Genomic DNA, 19809 nt, shown 5'->3' with positions numbered 1-19809 from the left:
CAGGATAGGATCCTGGGGCCAAGCCCTCCTCGACCTCCCTGAAATGTTGACAGGCTGACCAGCAGCATAGATCAGGTTAAGGCTGCTGTCTTCCCAGCCCAGGCGACTGTTCCCAACGGCCCCAAGGAAGCCACTTAGACAGCTGGGGGTGCGCAGAACCCAGGAGTCAGCACATAGACAGCCCGGAGGCCTTAGGCTTAAGACTTTGAAGATGCTCTTTCGCATTTTAACGTCTCCGAAATTAGCATTATCTCACAGCCCGGGTGAGTGTCAGAGGTTAGCACCATTTTTCCTGGTACACAAAATAAGGGTGAGTCTGACTGTCAACGGTGTCACGCTGCCAGGAGACCATGGGTGTCTCGTCTCGCACACAGAAGCAACGAAAGCCATCAGGTGAAAACCCCGTCTCCAAAAGAACTGTCCTTCCAGAGAAATCACTTACCCTGAGGGCTTAATTGGACCCAGTGCTGCAGTCTAGACTTTTATGGGAAACATTTCTGTCTTGTTTAAACTCGCTATTCGGGGTCAGCTGAACTTAGGAGTTGATCTCAGCTGTAAATTTTTCGTTTTCGTTGGGCAGAAGGTACCCAGATTCTCTTCTCCCTCTGACCAAAGAATTTCTAACAAAACCACGGACTCCCACAGGCTCTTTGACTTAAAATTACGTGTTAAACATCAGAAAAAGCAAACAACCGGATCTAAAAACGAGCAGAGGACCTGAACGCACACTTCTCCCAGGAAGATGCACGGGTGGCTGAGAAGCACAAACAAAAACGCTCCACGTCTGCAACCATCAGGGAAAAACACAAAACAGAACCACAGTGAGGTACCACTTCACGCCCGTTAGGATGGCTATTACAAAACATGCAGGAAGTAGGGCGGGCGCCTGGGTGGCTCAGTCGGCGAGCGTCCAACTCTTGATTTCCACTCAGTTCACGATCTCACAGTTGGTGAGTTCGGGCCCCGCATCGGACTCCGCGTTGACAGCACGAAGCCTGCTTGAGATTCGCACTCTCTCTCTTCCTCTCTCTCTGCCCCTCTCCTGCTCACCCTGGCTCTCTCAAAAATAAACTTTTTTTTTTAAGAAAGGGCAGAAAAGGGTTGGCGAGGATGTGGAGACACTGGAACCCACAGAGGCCAGCCACTGAGAGCTGGGGTTTCATCACTTACTGCGGCAGAACCTCCCTCACCCTGATTAACACGTGTGCTGTGAGCCACACGGGGGGGGGGACCAGGCTTTCCCGGCGTCACAGCCATGACGGCTTCCTGTGGAAGCCACAGGAGACCACAACCCTAGTTCCAGCCCTCAAAGTGGAGAAACCTCAGAAAAACCACGTGCCTCCTTGGGGCTTCAGTTCCCCTTTTATTTCATGTTCATCTTACAAAACCAGGAATTTTATATCGTTCAGCCTACGGGGGGAAGACAGACACTGGCTGTTAATCCACGAGAGGGGGATATTTGTACTCACTGCCAGCCCTGCCTGGCTCTCGGCTTCCCCATCTGTGCCTGCGGCAGCTCTGGGTCCCCTGTGGCTTCTTGGGCTGGGCTGGGGAGAGCAGTCGAGGAGCCACTGGCCCAGGGACTTTAAGAGAAGCCCCCTGTCAACGGACCCCAGCTTCAGAGACCAGGAAGGGGAGAACTCACTCATGGTCCACAGCTTCAGCCTCATCCACAGGAGACAGTCTGGGGCCCGGAGCGCCTCCCTCCCACCCCGGAGGCCATCTACCCAGAGTTGGAAGCTGCACCGAGAACCAAACTCAGGGCACTGGATCCCCTCGGCCCAGTACAGGATGTCAGACGTGTCTTTCCCCAGGCAAGGGAACAGGCTGCCGCCAGAGCACCTCCTGGGCCCTGAGGGCATCAGCAGGGCGGACCCAGCACATGTGGGAAATCTGGTGCTGCAGACGGCACTGAGCTTTATTTACAAACAGGTCACCCCATCCTCTTTCACCCGCGCCCCCCAACCCTGGAGTCCCCACCTCTGTCTCCAGGAAGGAGAAGGGCCTGAGCCCATCCACCTACCCAACCCAAGAGGGTGGGGACTACGTTCACCTCCAGCTGAAGCCAGGCAGGGCTCCCCTCTGGTGGGTGCCCTGCCAGAGGAGAGGGGTTAGGGGGGATGGCAGGGGCTCTGTCCTCCTCCGGGTGGCCAGTCCTCAGGGCTTCGGCCAGGGCGCAGGAGGCTGGAGTTGTGACCGGAATGGGGTGGAGGGTGGGACTCGTGTTGGCTGGGCCTGGATGGTGAACAGGGAGGGGTCAGAGGGGACCACTGTGGAAGTCACCCCCAATTCCCACATCATCCTTCCTGGGGAGGGTGGGGTAGTTGGCAAGGAGAAGAGCCTGGAAGGGTGCTGTGGGCTGGGCTCCTGCAGAGAGAAGCTTCCAGGCTCTGCACTCCCTGCCCCAATCCATCCCACCCCTCTAGGGACTCTGCAGACCCCAGGCCTACTCCTAGGCATCTGTCCCTCCTGGGGTACCCTGGACCATACCAGGCGGGCAGCTGACAGCTTCCGGTGCTGGGCCTCAGAGGAGACGCAGGACCAAAGGTCCAGGCTCTTGGGGGCTGAGCTTTTCTCGGGCTTCGGAGGGAGAATGTCCCAGCCCATCAGGCAGTGCTGTGGAGAGCAAGGGATTAAGGCACCTGGTCTGTGGCAGGGCTCTCCTCTGATGGGGCGCACCCCAGGGAGGGGGCTGTGCCTCTCCCCTGGGACTGCCTGTATCCTGGGTTACCCCAGCCGTCCCTTTCCTTACCCTGCTGACCCAGGCCCTGGGCCCCTGGCCTGAGACGGGAGGAGGGAAGGCCGTGGATACTGACAGAGCACTTCCTGTATGCTGGGCTCTGCCCCACGCCTGATGGGGACTGATTCCCTGAACTACCCACCCCCTGCCCCCGGTCTGAGGACTCATACGTTCATTTTACAGGCGAGCAGGCTAACTTTCTTCGGCATCCTTTCTCCTCTCCTCAGTCTCAGCTCCCCTAGCCTCAACTGGCAGAGGAGGGATCTCCACTGACCCCCACCCTTACCCAGGGGACATAAAGAATGTTTCTAGGAGAGGCTCGATGGAAACACTAAGGACCTGGGTTCGAATCCCAGCTCTTCCACCTGCGGACCGGAGGCCAGTGCCCTCCCTCCGCCTTGTCTCATCTGGACAGCGGGATGCTTATCCTGGAAGCCACATCGTGGGTGGGGAACAGGCAACAAGCATAATACAGGTGATGGAAATGGCCCAGCCTGAACTCCAGGGATCTGGACACCTACCCTCCTTGTGCCCAGCCTCTCTGTGGGGCCCTGGGACAGTCTGTGGCCCTCTCTGGGCCTCAAGATCCACCAGGGAACCTGGGCCCCGCGCTCAGCTCCACCCAGGCCCCACTCGGCTGCTCACCCGGGGCAGGGCCAACGTGTCAGAAGCATCGAAGCTCTTCCGTCGGTGGACGCGGTGCCGGTGCGGAGGGTCCAGGACAGACAGCGGGATGCTCACCCTGGGGGCAGGGGCAGTGGACAGAGAAGGCGTTGCTTTGGGCGCCTCCGGGCCGCTCTGGGACCCCAGCCCCGGACCCGGCCTTCCCTCCCTCAAGACCGGCGGGCCTCAGGCTGGGCTCCTCTCCTCGGTCGCTGCCGCCTCCATGGCTGCCCCCGGGTGTCCTACCTGCTCTGGCCACTCACCTGACCTGCGCGGGCTCCACCAGGGTCTCGGGGCCCCGCTGGTCCCGAGGTGTCCTGCACAGGCGGCAGGGGGAGCCAGGATCCGAAGGCACCAGAAACAGGCGCCGGTTGACGCGGTAACAGTACACGCCTGCGGGGCCGTGAGAAGCGGCAGCTCCCTTCAGCCGGGGGCCCGGATCCCTGGACCCCCTTCCTACCCCAACCACACGGGCCCGCCGACGCCACCCCCCACCGGCAGCCGCACGCACAGGCGCACACAGGTGTACACGTACGGAACACTAACATGCACCTGAGCTCACGTGACAAAACATGGGGGACGCACACCCGCACGTGCGCGCGCACACACCCATCAATGTGACACGTGCAAACCCAAAGCACGGCTCTGTACGGTCACGTTCACGGACACACGTGCGCGTGCCTAAACTGGCAAGCACACACGGTGTGCACGCACACACGTGTTCACACGAACAGCCCTTCCTTACGCGTGAGGCACGCACGTGAATGCACCACGTGCTGCAGACACAAACCCAAAGCAGAGACTCAGGACTCTGTGACTGAGCCAGCACCTCCCCCCCACACCCCACCCCCGGAGCGCCGACTGGAGGAAGTGGGGGGCACACGGGAAAGGAGGCAGCTGGCGAGAGGTAAGGTGACAAATGGCCGGCCCTGATCTCCGCAAGTCCAGGCCTCAGTGCACCCTCACCACCCCCCCAGGGCCTGCCCCACCCTGTCCAGACCCAAGGCCTCCCTCCCCGAGTCCCCGCCAACCCAGCTGCCTCCCTAGGCCCCCGAGACCTCGGCCAGGCTGCCGAGAATTTACACTCACATTCGTGGTCTTGGTCCACCCTGCTGCTCTCCCGGAGGCTGAGGGACCGGGGTCTGTGAAGTGACAGGGGTGAGCGGGCCAGGCGACGGGGTCCCTGAGCCGCCCAGCCCACCCCCTCGGCCAGCCCTGCTCACTCGGGGCCACTGTGAATACACTCCTCCTTGTTGGCTTCCCGGAAATCCTGCAGCTTCGAGAAGAAGGCCTCGGGCTTGCTGGTGATGGGCGAGGTGTTGTCCAGAGACCCTGGAGTGGGCAAAGCACCGGGGAGCTGCTGTGTGGCCACAGGCCGAGCCTTAAGGGGTGCTCGGCACAGCACCCCAGTCTACCTGCTTTGCCCCCCACTCTGCCTCATGCAGACCTGGAGGGGGCCCTCTGCTCACCGTGACTGCTGGCTTTGTCTGTGCAAGCATCCAGGCAAAAAATATTTACAGAGCCCCTCCTAGGGGCCAGACACTGGTTGTTTTTTTTTTTTTAAGTTTTATTTATTTGTTTGCAAAGAGAGAGAGAGAGCGTGCAGGAGGAGCAGAGAGAGAGAGGGAGAGGGAGAGAATCCCAAGCAAGCCCCACACGGTCAGTGCAGAGCCCGACACGGGGCTCGAACTCACGAACCCTGAGATCACGACCTGAGCCGAAACCAAGAGTTGGATACTTAAAAGACTAAGCCACCCAGGTGCCCCATGCCCTCATGAGCCTCACAGATATGGTGGCAAAAGGGGCACCTGGGTGGCTCAGTCGGTTAAGCGTCCGACTTCAGCTCAGGTCATGATGCCACGGTTCGTGAGTTTGAGCCCCGCGTCGGGCTTTGTGCTGACAGCTCAGAGCCTGAAGCCTGCTTCAGTTTCTGTGTTTCCCTCTCTCTCTCTGCCTGTCCCCTGCTTGTGCTCTGTCTCTCTCTCTCTCTCTCTCAAAAATAAACATTAAAAAAAAAAAACAAAAAAAAAAAAACATGGTGGCAAGAAACTAGTCACCAAAGAAACCTGTGACAGGAACCGAATAGTGACGCCCGCCAGGAAGTAGAGCAGGGTCAGGCACGCATGCAACACAGAGCTCACGGACGACAGGACGGTGTCGGCAGGTGTCGGGGACCGAAGCCCAACCAAGAAAAAGCGAGGGAGGGAAACGAGACGGCGAGTCTAGAGAGCCCTTTTGAGGAGTTCTGTTATAAAGAAAAGCAGAGATGGGAATGCAAGCTGGTGCAGCCACTCTGGAAAACAGCATGGAGGTTCCTCAAAAAACTAAAAAGAGAACTACCCTACGACCCAGCCATTGCACTACTAGGCATTTATCCAAGGGATACAGGGGTGCTGTTTCGAAGGGACACATGCACCCAAATGTTTACAGCAGCACTATCGACAATAGCCAAAGTATGGAAAGAGCCCAAATGTCCATCGATGGATGAACAGATAAAGAAGACATATATACCACATATGTCTGTGTGTGTGTGTGTGTATGTGTGTGTATATATATATATGTATATATGTGTGTGTGTGTGTGTGTGTGTGTGTGTATATACACACACACACACACACACACACACACACATACACAATGGAGTATTACTCGGCAATCAAAAAGAATGAAATCTTGCATTTGCAACTATGTGGATGGAACTGGAGCTATTATGCTAAGTGAAATTAGTCAGAGAAAGACAAAAATCATATGACTTCACTCATATGAGGACTTTGAGAGACAAAACAGATGAACATAAGGGAAGGGAAACAAAAATAATATAAAAACAGGGAGGGGGACAGACTCTTAAATATGGAGAACAAACAGAGGGTTAAGGGGAAGGGTTATGGGAGGGGGGAGGGGCTAAATGGGTTAAGGGGCACTAAGGAATCTACTCCTGAAATCATTGTTGCACCATATCCTAACTAATTTGGGTATAAATTTTAAAAAATAAAAAATAAAATTAAGAAAAAAACCAAAAAACAAAAAATGAAAGAAAGAAAGAAAGAAAGAAAGAAAGAAAAAAAAAAAAGAAAAAGAAATTAAGAAAAGCAGAGAAAATGGGCAGTGACCAGAAGCAAACATAAGATAAAGAGAGAAATGTTTCGGGGCACCTGGGTGGCTCAGTCGGTTGGGTGTCCAACTTCAGCTCAGGTCATGATCTCATAGTCAGTCTGTGAGTTCGAGCCCCGCGTTGGGCTCTGTGCTGACAGCTCAGAGCCTGGAGCCTGTTTCAGATTCTGTGTCTCCCTCTCTCTGCCCCTTCCCCCCTCATGCTCTTTCTCTGTCTCTCAAAAATGAATAAACATTAAAAAAAAAAAAAATTAAAAAAAAAAAAAAGAGAAACGTTTCAGCGGGATAGAAAATAGCACATTGCAGCTTTACCCCTGAGCAGAGGGAAGACTTCACTAAGTGGCTCAGCCCTCGTGGCTCGGCCTTGTCATCCGTCAACGGGGACAACAGCAGCACCCAGCTGATAGGGTCACCGTGAAAAGCAAAGGAGAGAATAGGAGTAAAGCCAAGAGAAGAACAACGCACATAATGAGCACCAGGTAAAACCACCACTCATCACTCCTCTGGGCTGTTCATATGCTGCTGGGACCGAGTGAGGAGGAGAGAATCACAGGAAGCAAATCCTGTGGGAGGCTGGAGGGGATGGGGCAGAGCGTACAAACGCGGGGACAGTCCTTAGACGGGAGCGCTCGCTCACCCTCGGAAAAGAGAGCGAGCACAGGAACAGGGCAGGCGGGAGGCGGATGCCTCCATTTTCCACAAATGGCAAGCAAGGCAGTGAGCTGACAGGCTGGGAAATCCTTGGGGTGGGGCCTGAGTCTCCACCACCCCTGGTCCCAGCAACCCCATGGAGCACATGCCTTCAGGAAGTCACTCAACCTCTCCGTGCCTCAGTTTCCTCCTTTGCAAAACGAGGATCCAAACAGCACCCACCTCTTAAGGCCATTCACTCTCTCATTCAACGAGTGCTAAGGGCCTGCCGTGTGTCCCACACCTAAGCTGCGGCTTGGGAAATACAGCAAGAAGACAGCTATGGCCCTGCTCAAATTCGTTCTAGCGTTCTAGTGGAGAACTCAGACAAGACCCAAGGAAACAAGGGGTGCCTGGCTGGCTCCGTTGGAAGAAAGTGATCTCGGGGTTGGGAGTTCAAGCCCCACACTGGATGTAGAGATTACTTAAATAAATAAAAACTTCAAGAAAAAAAAAAAAAGAACAGGAAACAAGACGATTCCTGAGAACAAACGATACGAAGAACATACAAATGATTAATGCCACAGGCAATGACGCAGGCGGCAGTGGCCCTACGACAGTATGCTCGCAAGAAAGGCCTAGACTTTAAGCTGGGCCCTCAGGGATGAAAAGGAACCACAGGGTGTGAACCTGGGGAAGCGCACGCCAGGCAGTAGGAATAGCAAGCGCAAAGGCCCTGGGGTGACCATGAGTATGGCAGGTTCAAGGACCACCAAGGAGACCAGAGAAGCTGGAGCAAAGAGCCAGAAAGTGGATAGTCAGAGGTCATGTCAACAGAGCTAAGTGAGGCTAGGTCATACCCCCTAAGTCTAAATGAGGACTTTGGATTTTCTTCTAACTGCTAAGTATTCTGATCCCCATGTTTAAAAATTCATTCTGGCTGTCATGTCAAAAATGGATAGGAACAGGGTGGACGAAGCCAAAGGGAGAGCAGCTGGGCCACTGAGGTTGCTGGGGGTGGGGGCAGAGGGGGACGGGCAGTAAAAGGTAAAGAGTGAAACGCATACAGAGTTTTGCAAGGGCCTAGCAGCAATAAATACTAAAGAATATGGCAGCTCTGACTCATTCATTCATTCAGTCCCGACAGGGGCTCAGGCAGGTATCTGGAAGCGGCCATACCTGCGATCCAGTCGTAGCCCAAGTATGGTCTGAGGCGCCAGCTCCTGTCAGGCACTGAAGACTCATCACCGAAGGTCACTCTTGGCTGAGGAGGGAGACAAAGAGGGGCAAAGACTAGGCCTGCAGGCCCAGCCCGAAGGAGGTCCCACCTTGGGGGAAGGAAACGAGCTGTGTCTTAACTTATACCCTGACATGGGCCCCGGGGCTCGGCCACGGACTCGGGAGCTGGAGGATAAGAACTGGCCCCCAAGCTCCCCTTATGTGGGACTCTGACCAAGCCTCGGAGCCTTGGTCTTCCCATCTGTATAACAGGCTCACCACCTTCTTCCCAAAGTGCTGAGAAACTACCACCACCACTTTTCGAGCACTTAGGGTGAGCTGGACATGACTCAAGGCATCTTCTGGAAGCCTCTCACCCCGTAAGGGAGGCTGCCCATGACTGCATTTGTCAGACAGGCGAACGGACGTTCAAGGAAGTTCTCTTCTCCCACGTTACCTTGGACGGCCTGCTTTGTTGATCCAGGATGGACCTCTGGGCCTGGGCCTCCTGAGGCCCCGGCCTGTCCGGCTCTCCTGAAAGCTCTGTGCCATCCGGGTCTGAGATGGCCAGTAAGGGCGCCGAGCAGGGCCTCAGCGAACCCAGGGACGGCCGGCGTCGGTATGCGGCAGGTGGGAGAGACATCACTCCAGAGCTGGCCCCGCCAGCCCAGGACATATCACAGGGGCCACCCTGGTGGGCACCCTGAAGGCTGGAGGCTCTCGGGGCCACCGAGGACGTCTCCTGGGACGATGGAGTCTGGGAGTCACAGCTGCTGCTGGAGTCCCGGGATGACTGGAACAGAGAGGCCAGGTCACCAGGCAGCGGCCCGGTCACACGCCCAGCTGGCCTGCACTAGGCACGAGGGCCTGGGTCCTCCTTCCTGCTGCGGCCTCTGCACGTCCCACCCAGTCCCTTCCTCGCTGGGCCTCAGTTTCCCCTTCGCCACCAAACTGGGCACGCTGCACTGGAGGTCTGGATTCTGGCCTGGTCGGGCAGCCCCCTCCACACCCCCGGGAGTTCTCAAGGCGGGTGCTCACCCCTGAGGCTGCCTTGGCCACCGACCGCCGCACAGCATCTTGCCCGACCCACAGCTGCCTCAGGAGCACCAGACTGAGCTGCCGCAGCTGCACCGAGTCCTCGGTCTCCACCATCCCAGGCGTTACCATGACGCTTCCTCCTGGGCTGCGGGGCCCCCTCCGGGCCAGGAACCAGGCCCAGCTCTTCTACCTGAAGCCAGAACAGCAGGACACTGGGCTGCCAGTGGAGCCGGAGGCCTGGGTTCGAATCCCCGCTCTGGAACTCCCTAACTGTGTAGCCCCAACCAAGTGACTTAATCTCCCTGTGCCTCAGTTTCCTCATCTGCCAAACAGAGATGATGACAGTATCTAACGCGTAAGGTTACTGTAGAGATTGTTTTTTTTTTTTTAAGCTTATTTTTTTTTAATTTTTTTTTTTTAGCGTTTATTTATTTTTGAGACAGAGAGAGACAGAGCATGAACGGGGGAGGGTCAGAGAGAGAGGGAGACACAGAATCTGAAACAGGCTCCAGGCTCTGAGCGGTCAGCACAGAGCCCGACGCGGGGCTCGAACTCACGGACCGCGAGATCATGACCTGAGCCGAAGTCGGCAGCCCAACCAACCAAGCCACCCAGGCGCCCCAAGTTTACTTATTTTTTGAGAGAGGGAGAGCAGAGACAGCAGGAGAGAGAGAATCCCAGGCAGGCTCCACACCATCAGCGCGGGACCCGACGTGGGGCTTGAGCCCCAAACTGTGAGATTACGACCTGAGCCGAAACCAAGAGTTGGCCACTTAACCGACTGAGCTACCCAGGCGCCCTATTTTTATTTTATTTTATTTTATTTTATTTTAAGTTTATTTATTTTTGAGAGAGACTGTGTGTTACTGCAGGGATTAAATGAGATAATGCATGTTAAACCTTACTATGGTACCTGGTACAGAGTGAGCATCCCACAAACGTCTCTTATTACTAAACTGGCCAGAGTGTGTTCGCTTACACGCCAAAAGAGAACAATCCCCTTTAACAATAAAATTTGGATAATATGTAGAAATATGTAGATATTAGGATAATATGTAGAAAACAATCAGGGCAAGTCTACAAATGTAAAGTATTGTAACTTGGGAATCCAACACAAATCAGGCTCCTGAACGGGCTCTTCCCTCTATCCTGCCCACCCTTCCATTTTAGAAATGAAGAAACCAAAGTTCAGAGAAGTTAACCAACTTGCCCCACGTCACACAGCTAGTGACAAGGCCAGGATGTGAACCCAAATCTGGCTACAGGGTCCATGGTCACTCCAGCCTCTCCCTTGTGCAGAGAGGTGCTTGGGAAGCCTTCTCCTCTCCTCATTCTTCACCCCCCCCCCCCCCGCCCCGCCCAGGGATCCAGGCTCAGGAACACAGAGCACAGAGATGCTTCTGGAAGGGATTTCTGCAGACTAGGGGAAAGCGCTGCCTAATCCTCTCAGGGCTCCAGGCCCAGGCTCCACCCAGAAACTCAATGTCCCAGAATGTGCACCCTCCCGGCTTTAACACTGGGTCGGGCCAGACCCTACTCGCAGAAACCCGGCCCGACCTCAACCCTCCCTCCCACCCACACTTCTGGATCGCCGTCACCAGGAGCCCCCTTCTCAGGGCCAGGCTGCAGGGGCTGAGGTCGAAAAAACAGACTACACCGGACACGCCCCACACACGCGTCCCGAGTATAGACGATTCTTGCTCCGGCCGCGCTCTGGGAAGCTAACAGCGGCGCAAATGCAACGGGAAGGCGACGTTCACAAGACAAACAGGGGCAGCAAAACTGCCGGACGCTCCCAGGAAAAGAGGCTCAGCCTCCCCCGTCCTTCCCATCGCGGTCCCCGGATCCTCCGCGGGGGCGCACGTGGGGCCTCCCGCCGAGTCCTTCCGCCTCACGGCGGCCCCGCAGCTTCCGCGCTCACCTCCTGGAAACCTGGAAACCCGCAAGCCTGACGCCGCTTTCGCAGCCCGTAGTCCCGCCCTTCTCGCCCCACGCGACGCTGCCGCTGGGGGCGGGGCCAGATCCGGCCGTCCTGATTGGCCAGATTGCAGGAGGAGTCGGACGCTCCTGCGAACGTTACTCGGCGTTCCGAAGCGGCAGTTTCAACATTGGGGCGGGACTAACAGAGGGACTCAATAGCTGATTGGTCAATTTCCAAGGACGTGTACTGGACGTCGACTATCGGTCTGGAGCGGGCGAGCTCCGATTGGTCAGGATGGGGCGACCGAACTCGCGGGGGTATGGCTGGGGCAGTTTCGAAGTCTGGACCCGGCGCTGCTCCCGCTAAGCAGAATTCTGCTGAGGGATGCCAGGTGGGGCTGGGGTAGGCGGTGGCTGGAGACCCATTCTTCCATACTTTCTTTCCGGTATTTATCGTGCCTACTTTGTGCTAAGAGGCCCTGTACTAGGCATTGGGGGGGCAGAGAAGAATGAAGAGGGGTCCTTGCCTGGAGGAAAGGGAGTAAATTAGCACGAATACAGATACCTATAATGTATGCGGAGTGCTATGTTCCAGGTATTTTCCATAGGCCAGTGCATGCCAGCCCCATTTTACAGCGAAAACAAAAACGAGGCCATAAAAGATGAAGTGACTTGCTCAGAGCATTTTTAAACTAATCAGCTTGATTCAGCAAATTAACAGAGAGAAAGGAAGAAAGGATAGGAGGGAGGAAGGAAGGGGAAAAAAGGAAAGGAGAAAGAGAAAGGGAGAGAGGGATCATTTTGGGGTGATGGACATGTTCTAAAATTGGATTGTGGTGAAGGCTGCACGACTTTGTAAACTTGCTTAAATGATTGAATTTTGTGGTATGTAAATTAAATAAAGCTGGGTTTTCTTTTAATTGAATTCGTATCCTCTATACAATCCAGTCATTCTACCCCTAAGCATTTATCCAAGAAGAAAAAAAATTGTCCATACAAAGATTTGCATAGGAATGTTCACAGCAGCTTTATCCAAACATCTGTCAACAGGTAAATGGATAAACAAATTGCGGTATATCCATACAATGGATACTACTCAGCAATAAAAATGAATAAACTATTGGTATGCACAATATGGATGCATCTCAAGACAGTTACACTGCATGGAAAAGAAAGTACATACTGTACTTTCCATCTGTATAAAACTTTAGAAAATGTAAACTGATCTGTAGCTCTATAGCGATAGAAAGATAAGTGGTTGCTAGGAGATCGAGTGGAAGGAGGCATGGTAAAGGGGCACGAGGAAACCTTGGCGGTGATGGATACGTTCACTGTCTGGGTTGTGATGGTCTCATGGTGCATGTGGTGCATATATATGTCTAAAGTTATTAAATTGTACACTCTAAATGTGCAGTTTGTTCCATATAAATTATATCTTATTTTTAAAAAATTTTTTAAATGTTTTATTTATTTTTGAGAGACAGAGAGAGACAGAGTGCGAGCGGGGAAAGGTCAGAGCGAGAGAGGGAGACACGGAATCTGAAGCAGCTCCAGGCTCCGAGCTGGCAGCACGGAGCCCGACGCGGGGCTCGAACTCACGAACCATGAGATCATGACCTGAGCTGAAGTCGATGCTTAATGCACTGAGCCACCCAGGCGCCCCTAAATTATATCTTTTTAAATGTTTATTTATTTCTTTTGAGAGAGAGAGGAGGAGGGAAGGGGCAGAGAAAGAAGAGAGAAAATCTGAAGCTGCACTGTGCAGAGCCCAACCCAGGGCTTGATCCCATGAACCATGAGATCATACTGGAGCCGAAATCAAGAGTCAGACGCTTAGTGAACTGAGCCACCCAGGCGCCCCTATAAAATTACATCTTGGTAGGAGTGCCTGGCTGGCTCAATTGGTAGAGCATGGAACTTTTGATCTTAGGGTCATGAGTTCAAGCCTCGTGTTGGGCGTAGAGCTTACCTTTAAATAAATAAATAAATACCCGATAAAGCTGTTAAAAGATGTGAAGCAAGTAAAGGAAACAAGAACTTGGCCTCATGGGGCACATTGTGTTTGTAGTAGCTGGAATGGACAGCTGCCACTTTCGTGCCACCACGCCCTCTCAGGAGTGGCCCTGAGGACAAAGACAAAGGCTAATCCTTGCCCCAGTGGACACAGCTGTGTGCTTCACACTTGGTCACCTACACATAAAGAGGGATGTGTGCAGCCTGAGGAACAGACACGCACAATGCCCTGGGTGGTGGCAAATGGCTGGCGGCCTGGAGCCTGGAAGGAAAAGTTTGGAAGATGGGGGGTGGGGGCAGGAGAACTGGGGAAGGGGTAGGAAGATGAACCTGTGAAAACCAATGGGAAGGGCACAACGGATTAAGTCTCTGGGTCTCACGTTTCCAGTCCATCAGAGAATGTCCGATGCAGGGGAGAAGGTTGGTCAACAAACAGCTGGAATGGGGCATCTGGGTGGCTCAGTTGGTTAAGCGCCCAACTCATGATTTCGGCTCAGGTCATGATCTCATGGTTCCTGAGTTCGAGCCCTGCATCAGGCTCTGCGCTGACAGTGCGGAGCCTGGTTCGGGTCCTCTGTCTCCCTCTCTGCACCTCTCCCGCTCGCACTCTTATCTCTCTCGAAATAAATAAACACTTAAAAAAAAAAAAAAGTAGCTGGAAAGGCTGATGTGCTGCTAGACGTCAGCAGACCTCCCTCCTCAGCCACCCTAGAGCGGGTACGGGGGGCCCAGGGACAGACAGAGCAGCCATGAGGACAGGGGTCAAAGTGGCCTGGGCTCCTCTCCCAAAGGCTCACGGAGGTCCCTCTGCCACCGAACGCCCGGTCTGCTGAAGCAGGAACAAAGCTGAGCCCTCGATGTACCATCTCCGAGGGACCAGCCAGCCACTGGTAGCAGATCGATGGCTTCAGTCCCCTGATGGAAGGGGGCCATTTATACCTATTGAAATTGATACTATTCTACATACCAGCTCCCCTGACCTGCTTGCAGGGCCCTCCCCCGGACGGCCATGTGAGGGCTTTAGATCACCTGAATGCAGTGACCCGGGACACACACATGACCTCACGCCATCGTGCCGGAGTCCAGCTCCCGCGGGTGCAGGGGTTCCCGAAGGATGAACGGCGTCGGCGAAAAAGTGAAAATAAAACAAAACTAAAATAAACCACTAAAATAAAAATGGACGCAGAAACAGCAGGGTGTTGAACTGGCTGATTTATCGTAGCAAATGCGGCATTATATTTGCTAGTGATTTCCTTGTAGCGTACGTCATCTATGTTTTCTGGCAGTACCCAATTCTAGAATTGTTCCTTAGTGTCATCACCCAATAAGGAATAACATGATTGGTTTGGTTTTTTTTGGTAACGTTCCCTCCTGCCCTTTGCGTATTGATTAATTTCTTTCATTGTTTTTATTATGTATCTATGTTTATCTATAATCTACAAAGTACTTGCTTTGCTGTTTTCATGAAAGGTCATTTATCTCTCAACACCTCAAGTGGAACAGTTACAGGGACATGACCTCTTAGTTGTTTCCCTGAACCATTCGTGGTTTTGAAGAACAAAAGTGTTCGCCTGGGTCCGAGGTGCCAGGAGGGGGGCCAAGAGGGCCTTAGAAACCCACGCCTTCTACGTTCTCAGAGAGACAATGCCCCTAGGAACCAATGAACCATTCTGTACTTTAACCGACTGGGTTCAGTCGTTATCTGGAATGCTTCCTGGGGGCCAAGTGGGCCCAGGGGTTAGAGTGACCTGCGTCCATAGATACGCTCCTTAGTTACCGGGGTGGGGCTTTCGGATCCATATGTCTCTCCTTCGTTGGCTGCCTTTGCTGGCAAATGCTTGAGGCTATCCTTCCAGTGAGTAGGAGTCCCCATAGGGGATGGCAAGGGCTAAACGTAAGGCCGCACAATTTCTTGCGGAACCTTATTTTCTTCCCTAATGGTTCTTTTCCCAGGGGGCCTGTCGAGGGCAGTTCCCCAACAGACAATACCCCAGGTAGTCTTAAGGCCGAATTACCTAGAAGCGGGAGGACAAGAAGCTTCACTGGGGGCGGGCCGCCCTGCCGTCGCCAATCCGTCCACAGCCCGGGCTCTGCCACTCAGGCTGGGAATAGCTCGTCTTCCAGCACCAAAGGGCTCATTTTTTGGCAAAATGTGGAACAGTGGGCATCCGACTAAAGGGTCCACCGATCTCACCAGGAGCCCCAACACCCAGGTGGCACAGCCTGAAAGGACCGAGCTCAGGAACCATACCTCGTAGCTCTGTTCTCTAAGGAGCTGAGATACGCCACTGTGTCCCCTGCGGCTACAACACACGGGTACACGAAGCAGAGGGTGGAAGTCAAAAAGGCCTCTCCCCTCATCACTCCGATGACCCACTTCTGGAGTTTGTGTTTCCTGTGCCTGGGGGCAGGAAGCTTCTGCCCAGGGACACAGTAGGGTCCCATCAACTGGAAGATGTGACCTGGCCATTGGCCCCCTCCTGCTGGCAGACCAGCGGGCCTGTGGGCTCACCGGAAGAGCCAGGGCTGTGCAGTGGGGCAGGGGGGTGTCGGGAACCCCCTTGGGTGTCTGGCTCTTGGTGTTTCCACACCCACTGCTAACAGTAAGTGGCAACCGCGGCGATCACAGCCCAGCCAGGGCGTGACGACCAAGGGCTGGGATCCCCAGGGATGAAGTCTGGATCACCCCACCAGGAAATAACCAGAGCAGCTGCAGCATGAGGCATAAGGGAGATCTAGGATGGGGGCGGACGAGGGACCAGCTGTAGCAGCAGGGCCTGTAGCCAGGGCCACTGGTCCTCTGAGGCGGAGCCGGTGCTGGCTACCGCCTTGTAGGGCTCTGTTGGGTCAGACCCAGACCCCGCCTCCCAGGAAAGAAGGGAGAGAAGACAGCGCAGCTCTGAGTGAGTTGAGGGGTGGGCTGTCTGGCACAAGCCTTCTGCACCCCTTCAGACCCTCCCGGCCTCCCTTGCGTGTTGCGCTAGCTCTGCCTGGGCTGAGTGATGTGCAGCTTGCACAGCCTGCCCACACCCCACCCCCGGCCCACCCCCGCCCCGCGCCCCTCACCTCCACCACCCGCCGTGGGCCTCAACGCGGGGCCCCGACGTTCGTATGCACGATCCAGAAATGCGGAGTCGGTGCCCCAAGGGGCAACTCTTCCACCAAGGGGAGGAGAGAAATAGTGGATAAATTCTTCCCCCTTCCTCCCCACCAGGAATGGTACCTGGCATCTCAAGGTCACAGTCTTATTCTGCAGGCACGTGTAATGGTAGCCAGCTGGATAAAGCATCCTTCTGCTAGCTCTCCCTCCTTCTCATTTTCTCTACCTCCCTCCCTCCCTGCTCCTCTCTCGGGTTGTTCTGCAGAATAAAATGAGGTGCGTGAGCCTTCCGCTTGAAGCTCTGCTTCCTGGGGAAGTCTGGACAAAGCACCATCCGTGTGCTGACCCCCAAGTGTGTGCCTCGGGGCCAGACTCCTCCTGAGCTCCAAGTTCTCATACCCAGCTACAGCAGAGGGACCTTAGGCTGAACAGGTCCAACACGGAACTCCTGATTTCCCCCAAACCTGCTCCACGAAAGCTCTCCCCATCCTACCACGTGCCCAGAACCCCGAGTCATCCGTGAGTCACGATGTGGCATCTGTCAGCACATCACATCATTTCTGTCCTCAAAAGGCCTCCAGAACCTGACCACTTTTCACCACCTCCATCGCAGGACTCCATTAAGATGGAGGTCAGCTCACGTGACTCCTCTGCTCAAAGCTCTCCAGTCGCATCTACCTCACCGAGAGTAAAGCCAAAGTCCTTACCCGTAAGATCCCGGCTTCCAGTTCTGTTTCGCACCTAATCTCCTACTCCTCTCTCCCTCCGTCACTCTGCACCAGCCTCACCGGTCTCATTCCGTTGAAGACGTTGGGCATGCTCCTACCTCAGGGCCTTTGTACGCGCCGGTCCCTCTGTCTAGAACGCACTGCCCCAGATATCCACAGGACCGGTTTCATTCCCCCACCGCCTGCCTCCAAACGTCGTCTTGATCCATTGGACTGCGTTAAGAACTTCTCGTCAAAAGACACCAGTAGAAGAACAGAAGAAGGCCCACCGGATGGGAGAAGATCTGAACAAGACGGGGAAAGGGACAGAACACGGGAGAGGCACATCACCCCTGACAGAGAGGATAACTGGGGTGTGAGAGGTGCCCGGCCTCACGGGTCACCAAGGAAATGCAAATTAAGCCCACTACAGACCGCTGGAGAGACCAGACTCGAAAGGGCTGACACTATCTAGTCAGCAAGGACGAAGAGCATCCAGATGCAAAGCCGTGTGCCGGCTCAGCCCGCCCAGCAGGTCTCCTGCACACGTGCCCCACAGAACGGGTCCTGTGTGCACCAGGGGAAGTGCTAGAATGGCCCAGGAAGCACTGTTCATAGGCCTACCCCAACCACACTCCCATACCCTTCCCTGCCTCACTCATCTTCCCCCATGGACCTTATCTTCTGGTACATTATGTCTTTGGCTCCCTTGGTTTGGCCTACAGTCTGCCTTCCCCCGCTAGCATACCAGCTCTGAAAACACCAGGAAGTTTTATCCACTTCATCCATTGCTGCCACTTCTAAAGCTTTGCACCGTGCCCATTAGCACCAGCAGGCACTCAGTATTTCGCTGAATTAATCGAATTCCTCGTTTGCACAAGGAGGCAAAGAAGTCACTGATTTTTTTGAGATTTGGGTGCATGCGTCTACATGCCTGACACACCCCAAGTTCTCATTAAAAGTTGGCTGTTCTCATCTCAAGCCTGAGAGTCTGACTCAGAGACCCGAGATCTCTGTCCTGGAGGACGGAGTGGATTTACCTGACCTCTGTGAAGAGGGCCCAACCTTAGAAGAGGGGTACATTCTGGCTACATACTTCGTGATTAAATAGGGACGTTGTTACTGGAGGACCGAAAATCCCACCTCTTGGGATTCCTCAGAACTCTCAGTGGGCAGATGAGGTAGGTTGAGAAACCACAGGCATCTGGTCTTGACTGGGGAGAGAGAACCAGGCGGTGTTGAGTGAGGAACACCCCGCTTGGAAGATGGGTCATCACCTCGGAGTAGCTGGCGAACAATTCGGTGCATTGCAAACAGCAGCTGAAGAGAAAATACGTGTGTGCCACAGAGAAAGGGTACCGAGTGACCAGAAATTTTTGGTTTCACCTATACGTATATGCGGGTGTGCGCTCGTTCATCATGTTTCTAATTGTGGGTAAGGGTAAAAAGAAAAAAAGAAAAAAAGTTTGAAAGCCGCTGGACTTTGGGAAATTAGGACCTGGGCTCCAATCCAGGCTCCATCAGCCCTCCAGCTGCTGAGATTTGAACATTTCAAAGCCCCTAGAGCCATGCCTACTTTTAGGAAGTTTCCAGGAACATTTGTTAACCCTGGCTCCCAACCCCGGAGGGCTGATAATGTGTGTTATCGGGACAGGATTCATTAATTCAGCGGGTAGTTACTGAGTTCTGATTCTGTGTCAGGCACTGGGCTGGATGCTTGGCACAGATCAGTGAACAAAACAGACAAAGCCTCAGGCCTCGCAGGGCTTATGTTCTAGCACGTGGACACACAAAACAAACAGTATTAGGTGTTGGGGGATGGCTGTTAGGAAACACATCTATTCCAAATGCTGCAGGGTGAGGGGCCTGAGAAGCACCAGGCAATAGGGGCAGAGACAGGGATTTTAAATAGGGTAGTCTTGGTAGACCCAGACCACGAGAGAACATTCCAGCAGGCTTGGAGGTTAAAGAATTAGCGGTGGCAATGTCCAGAGGAACAGGCAGAGGGTCAGCCTGTGCAAAGGCTTAAGGTGAGTGCCTCGCAGTCCCAAACAGCAAGAAACCGGTGTGGCCAAAGCAGAGGGTGTCAGGGAGCAAGGGGTGGACGGAGGCAGTGCAGACCCCGAAAGGCCACCAGGATGATTTGGGCCTGTTCTGGGTGGGCCAGGAGCCAGGGTAGAGGAGTGACGTGAGCTGAGTTCTGGTTCAAATCTGTGGCGAAGTCACTGGCTGCCTGCTGCCTCGAAACAAGCACAACGGGGCAGGGGTGGGAAGAGGGGACGGGTTAGGTGGCAGTGACCGGGGCCGGAGCAAGGGCTGTGAGGGACCGGGGAAGCGGTCAGGGTCTAGAGGCATTTTGGAGACCAGAACTGACAGGTTGGATGAAGCGAGCGACACCGGGGTCCAGGATGATGCCCCAAGTTTGTGGCCCGGGAATGTGGAAGGATGAGGCTCCCACCCACCGCAGTGCAGGGAGTGGGGGCGCCAGAGCCCGGGGGGACAGGTGTGGTGGGCCAGGGAGGCTGACTCGGTCCTGCTGAGGGCCCTTCAAAAAACAGAAAGAAAAGCTCCCAACCAAGTTCTCAGAAGGCAAACTAGGGTGGGCCAGTCTGAGTCATTACTTTTTAAGTGAAAAATGAATGGCTTGGAGTTACAGCGAAATCTGTCAA

The 19809-nt window shown here is 54.4% G+C and overlaps 1 protein-coding gene and 1 non-coding gene across 4 annotated transcripts; one reads left to right on the top strand and one right to left on the bottom strand.

Annotated features, from left to right (window-relative positions):
* Positions 1-1339: 1339 nt before the first annotated feature.
* Positions 1340-11403, bottom strand: LOC122228059 (migration and invasion inhibitory protein). 3 transcript variants are annotated; one of them, XR_006206378.1, is made up of 11 exons: positions 11322-11403; positions 9401-9590; positions 8820-9155; positions 8324-8408; positions 4627-4735; positions 4493-4545; positions 3667-3796; positions 3386-3482; positions 2491-2616; positions 2054-2235; positions 1340-1410 (listed from the first exon to the last, which is right to left on the bottom strand). XR_006206378.1 is itself a non-coding variant. In XM_042952914.1 (10 exons), exons 2-10 carry the CDS (start codon positions 9527-9529, stop codon positions 2158-2160), a joined length of 1143 nt encoding a protein of 380 aa, XP_042808848.1. In that variant the 5' UTR covers positions 9530-9590; positions 11322-11403; the 3' UTR covers positions 1340-2157. The 3 variants fall into 3 exon arrangements, 2 of the variants coding, with proteins under 2 accessions (XP_042808848.1, XP_042808849.1); XM_042952914.1 differs by having other exon boundaries at positions 1340-2235; XM_042952915.1 differs by having other exon boundaries at positions 1340-2235; positions 9401-9612; positions 11322-11357.
* Positions 11404-13206: 1803 nt separating this feature from the next.
* TRNAK-UUU lies at positions 13207-13279 on the top strand. Its single transcript has one exon. It is a non-coding gene; the product is annotated as a tRNA-Lys (tRNA).
* Positions 13280-19809: the final 6530 nt, after the last annotated feature.

This window comes from Panthera leo, chromosome C1 (assembly GCF_018350215.1).
Source record: "Panthera leo isolate Ple1 chromosome C1, P.leo_Ple1_pat1.1, whole genome shotgun sequence".
In the NCBI taxonomy this organism is placed as follows: domain Eukaryota; kingdom Metazoa; phylum Chordata; class Mammalia; order Carnivora; family Felidae; genus Panthera; species Panthera leo.
Note: the sequence above shows the minus strand (reverse complement) of the source record. Positions and strands in the feature narration are given on the sequence as shown.

What these genes read in the sequence shown, in the direction of transcription:
- LOC122228059 (XM_042952914.1), bottom strand. Translation starts at nt 9,529, where the DNA reads ATGGTAACGCCTGGGATGGTGGAGACCGAGGACTCGGTGCAGCTGCGG. An exon ending in TGTATTCACAGTGGCCCCGA is followed by an intron (nt 4,546 to 4,626) that starts GTGAGCAGGGCT and finishes GTCACTTCACAG; the next exon opens with ACCCCGGTCCCTCAGCCTCC. An exon ending in GGTGGACCAAGACCACGAAT is followed by an intron (nt 3,797 to 4,492) that starts GTGAGTGTAAAT and finishes ACGGCCCCGCAG; the next exon opens with GCGTGTACTGTTACCGCGTC.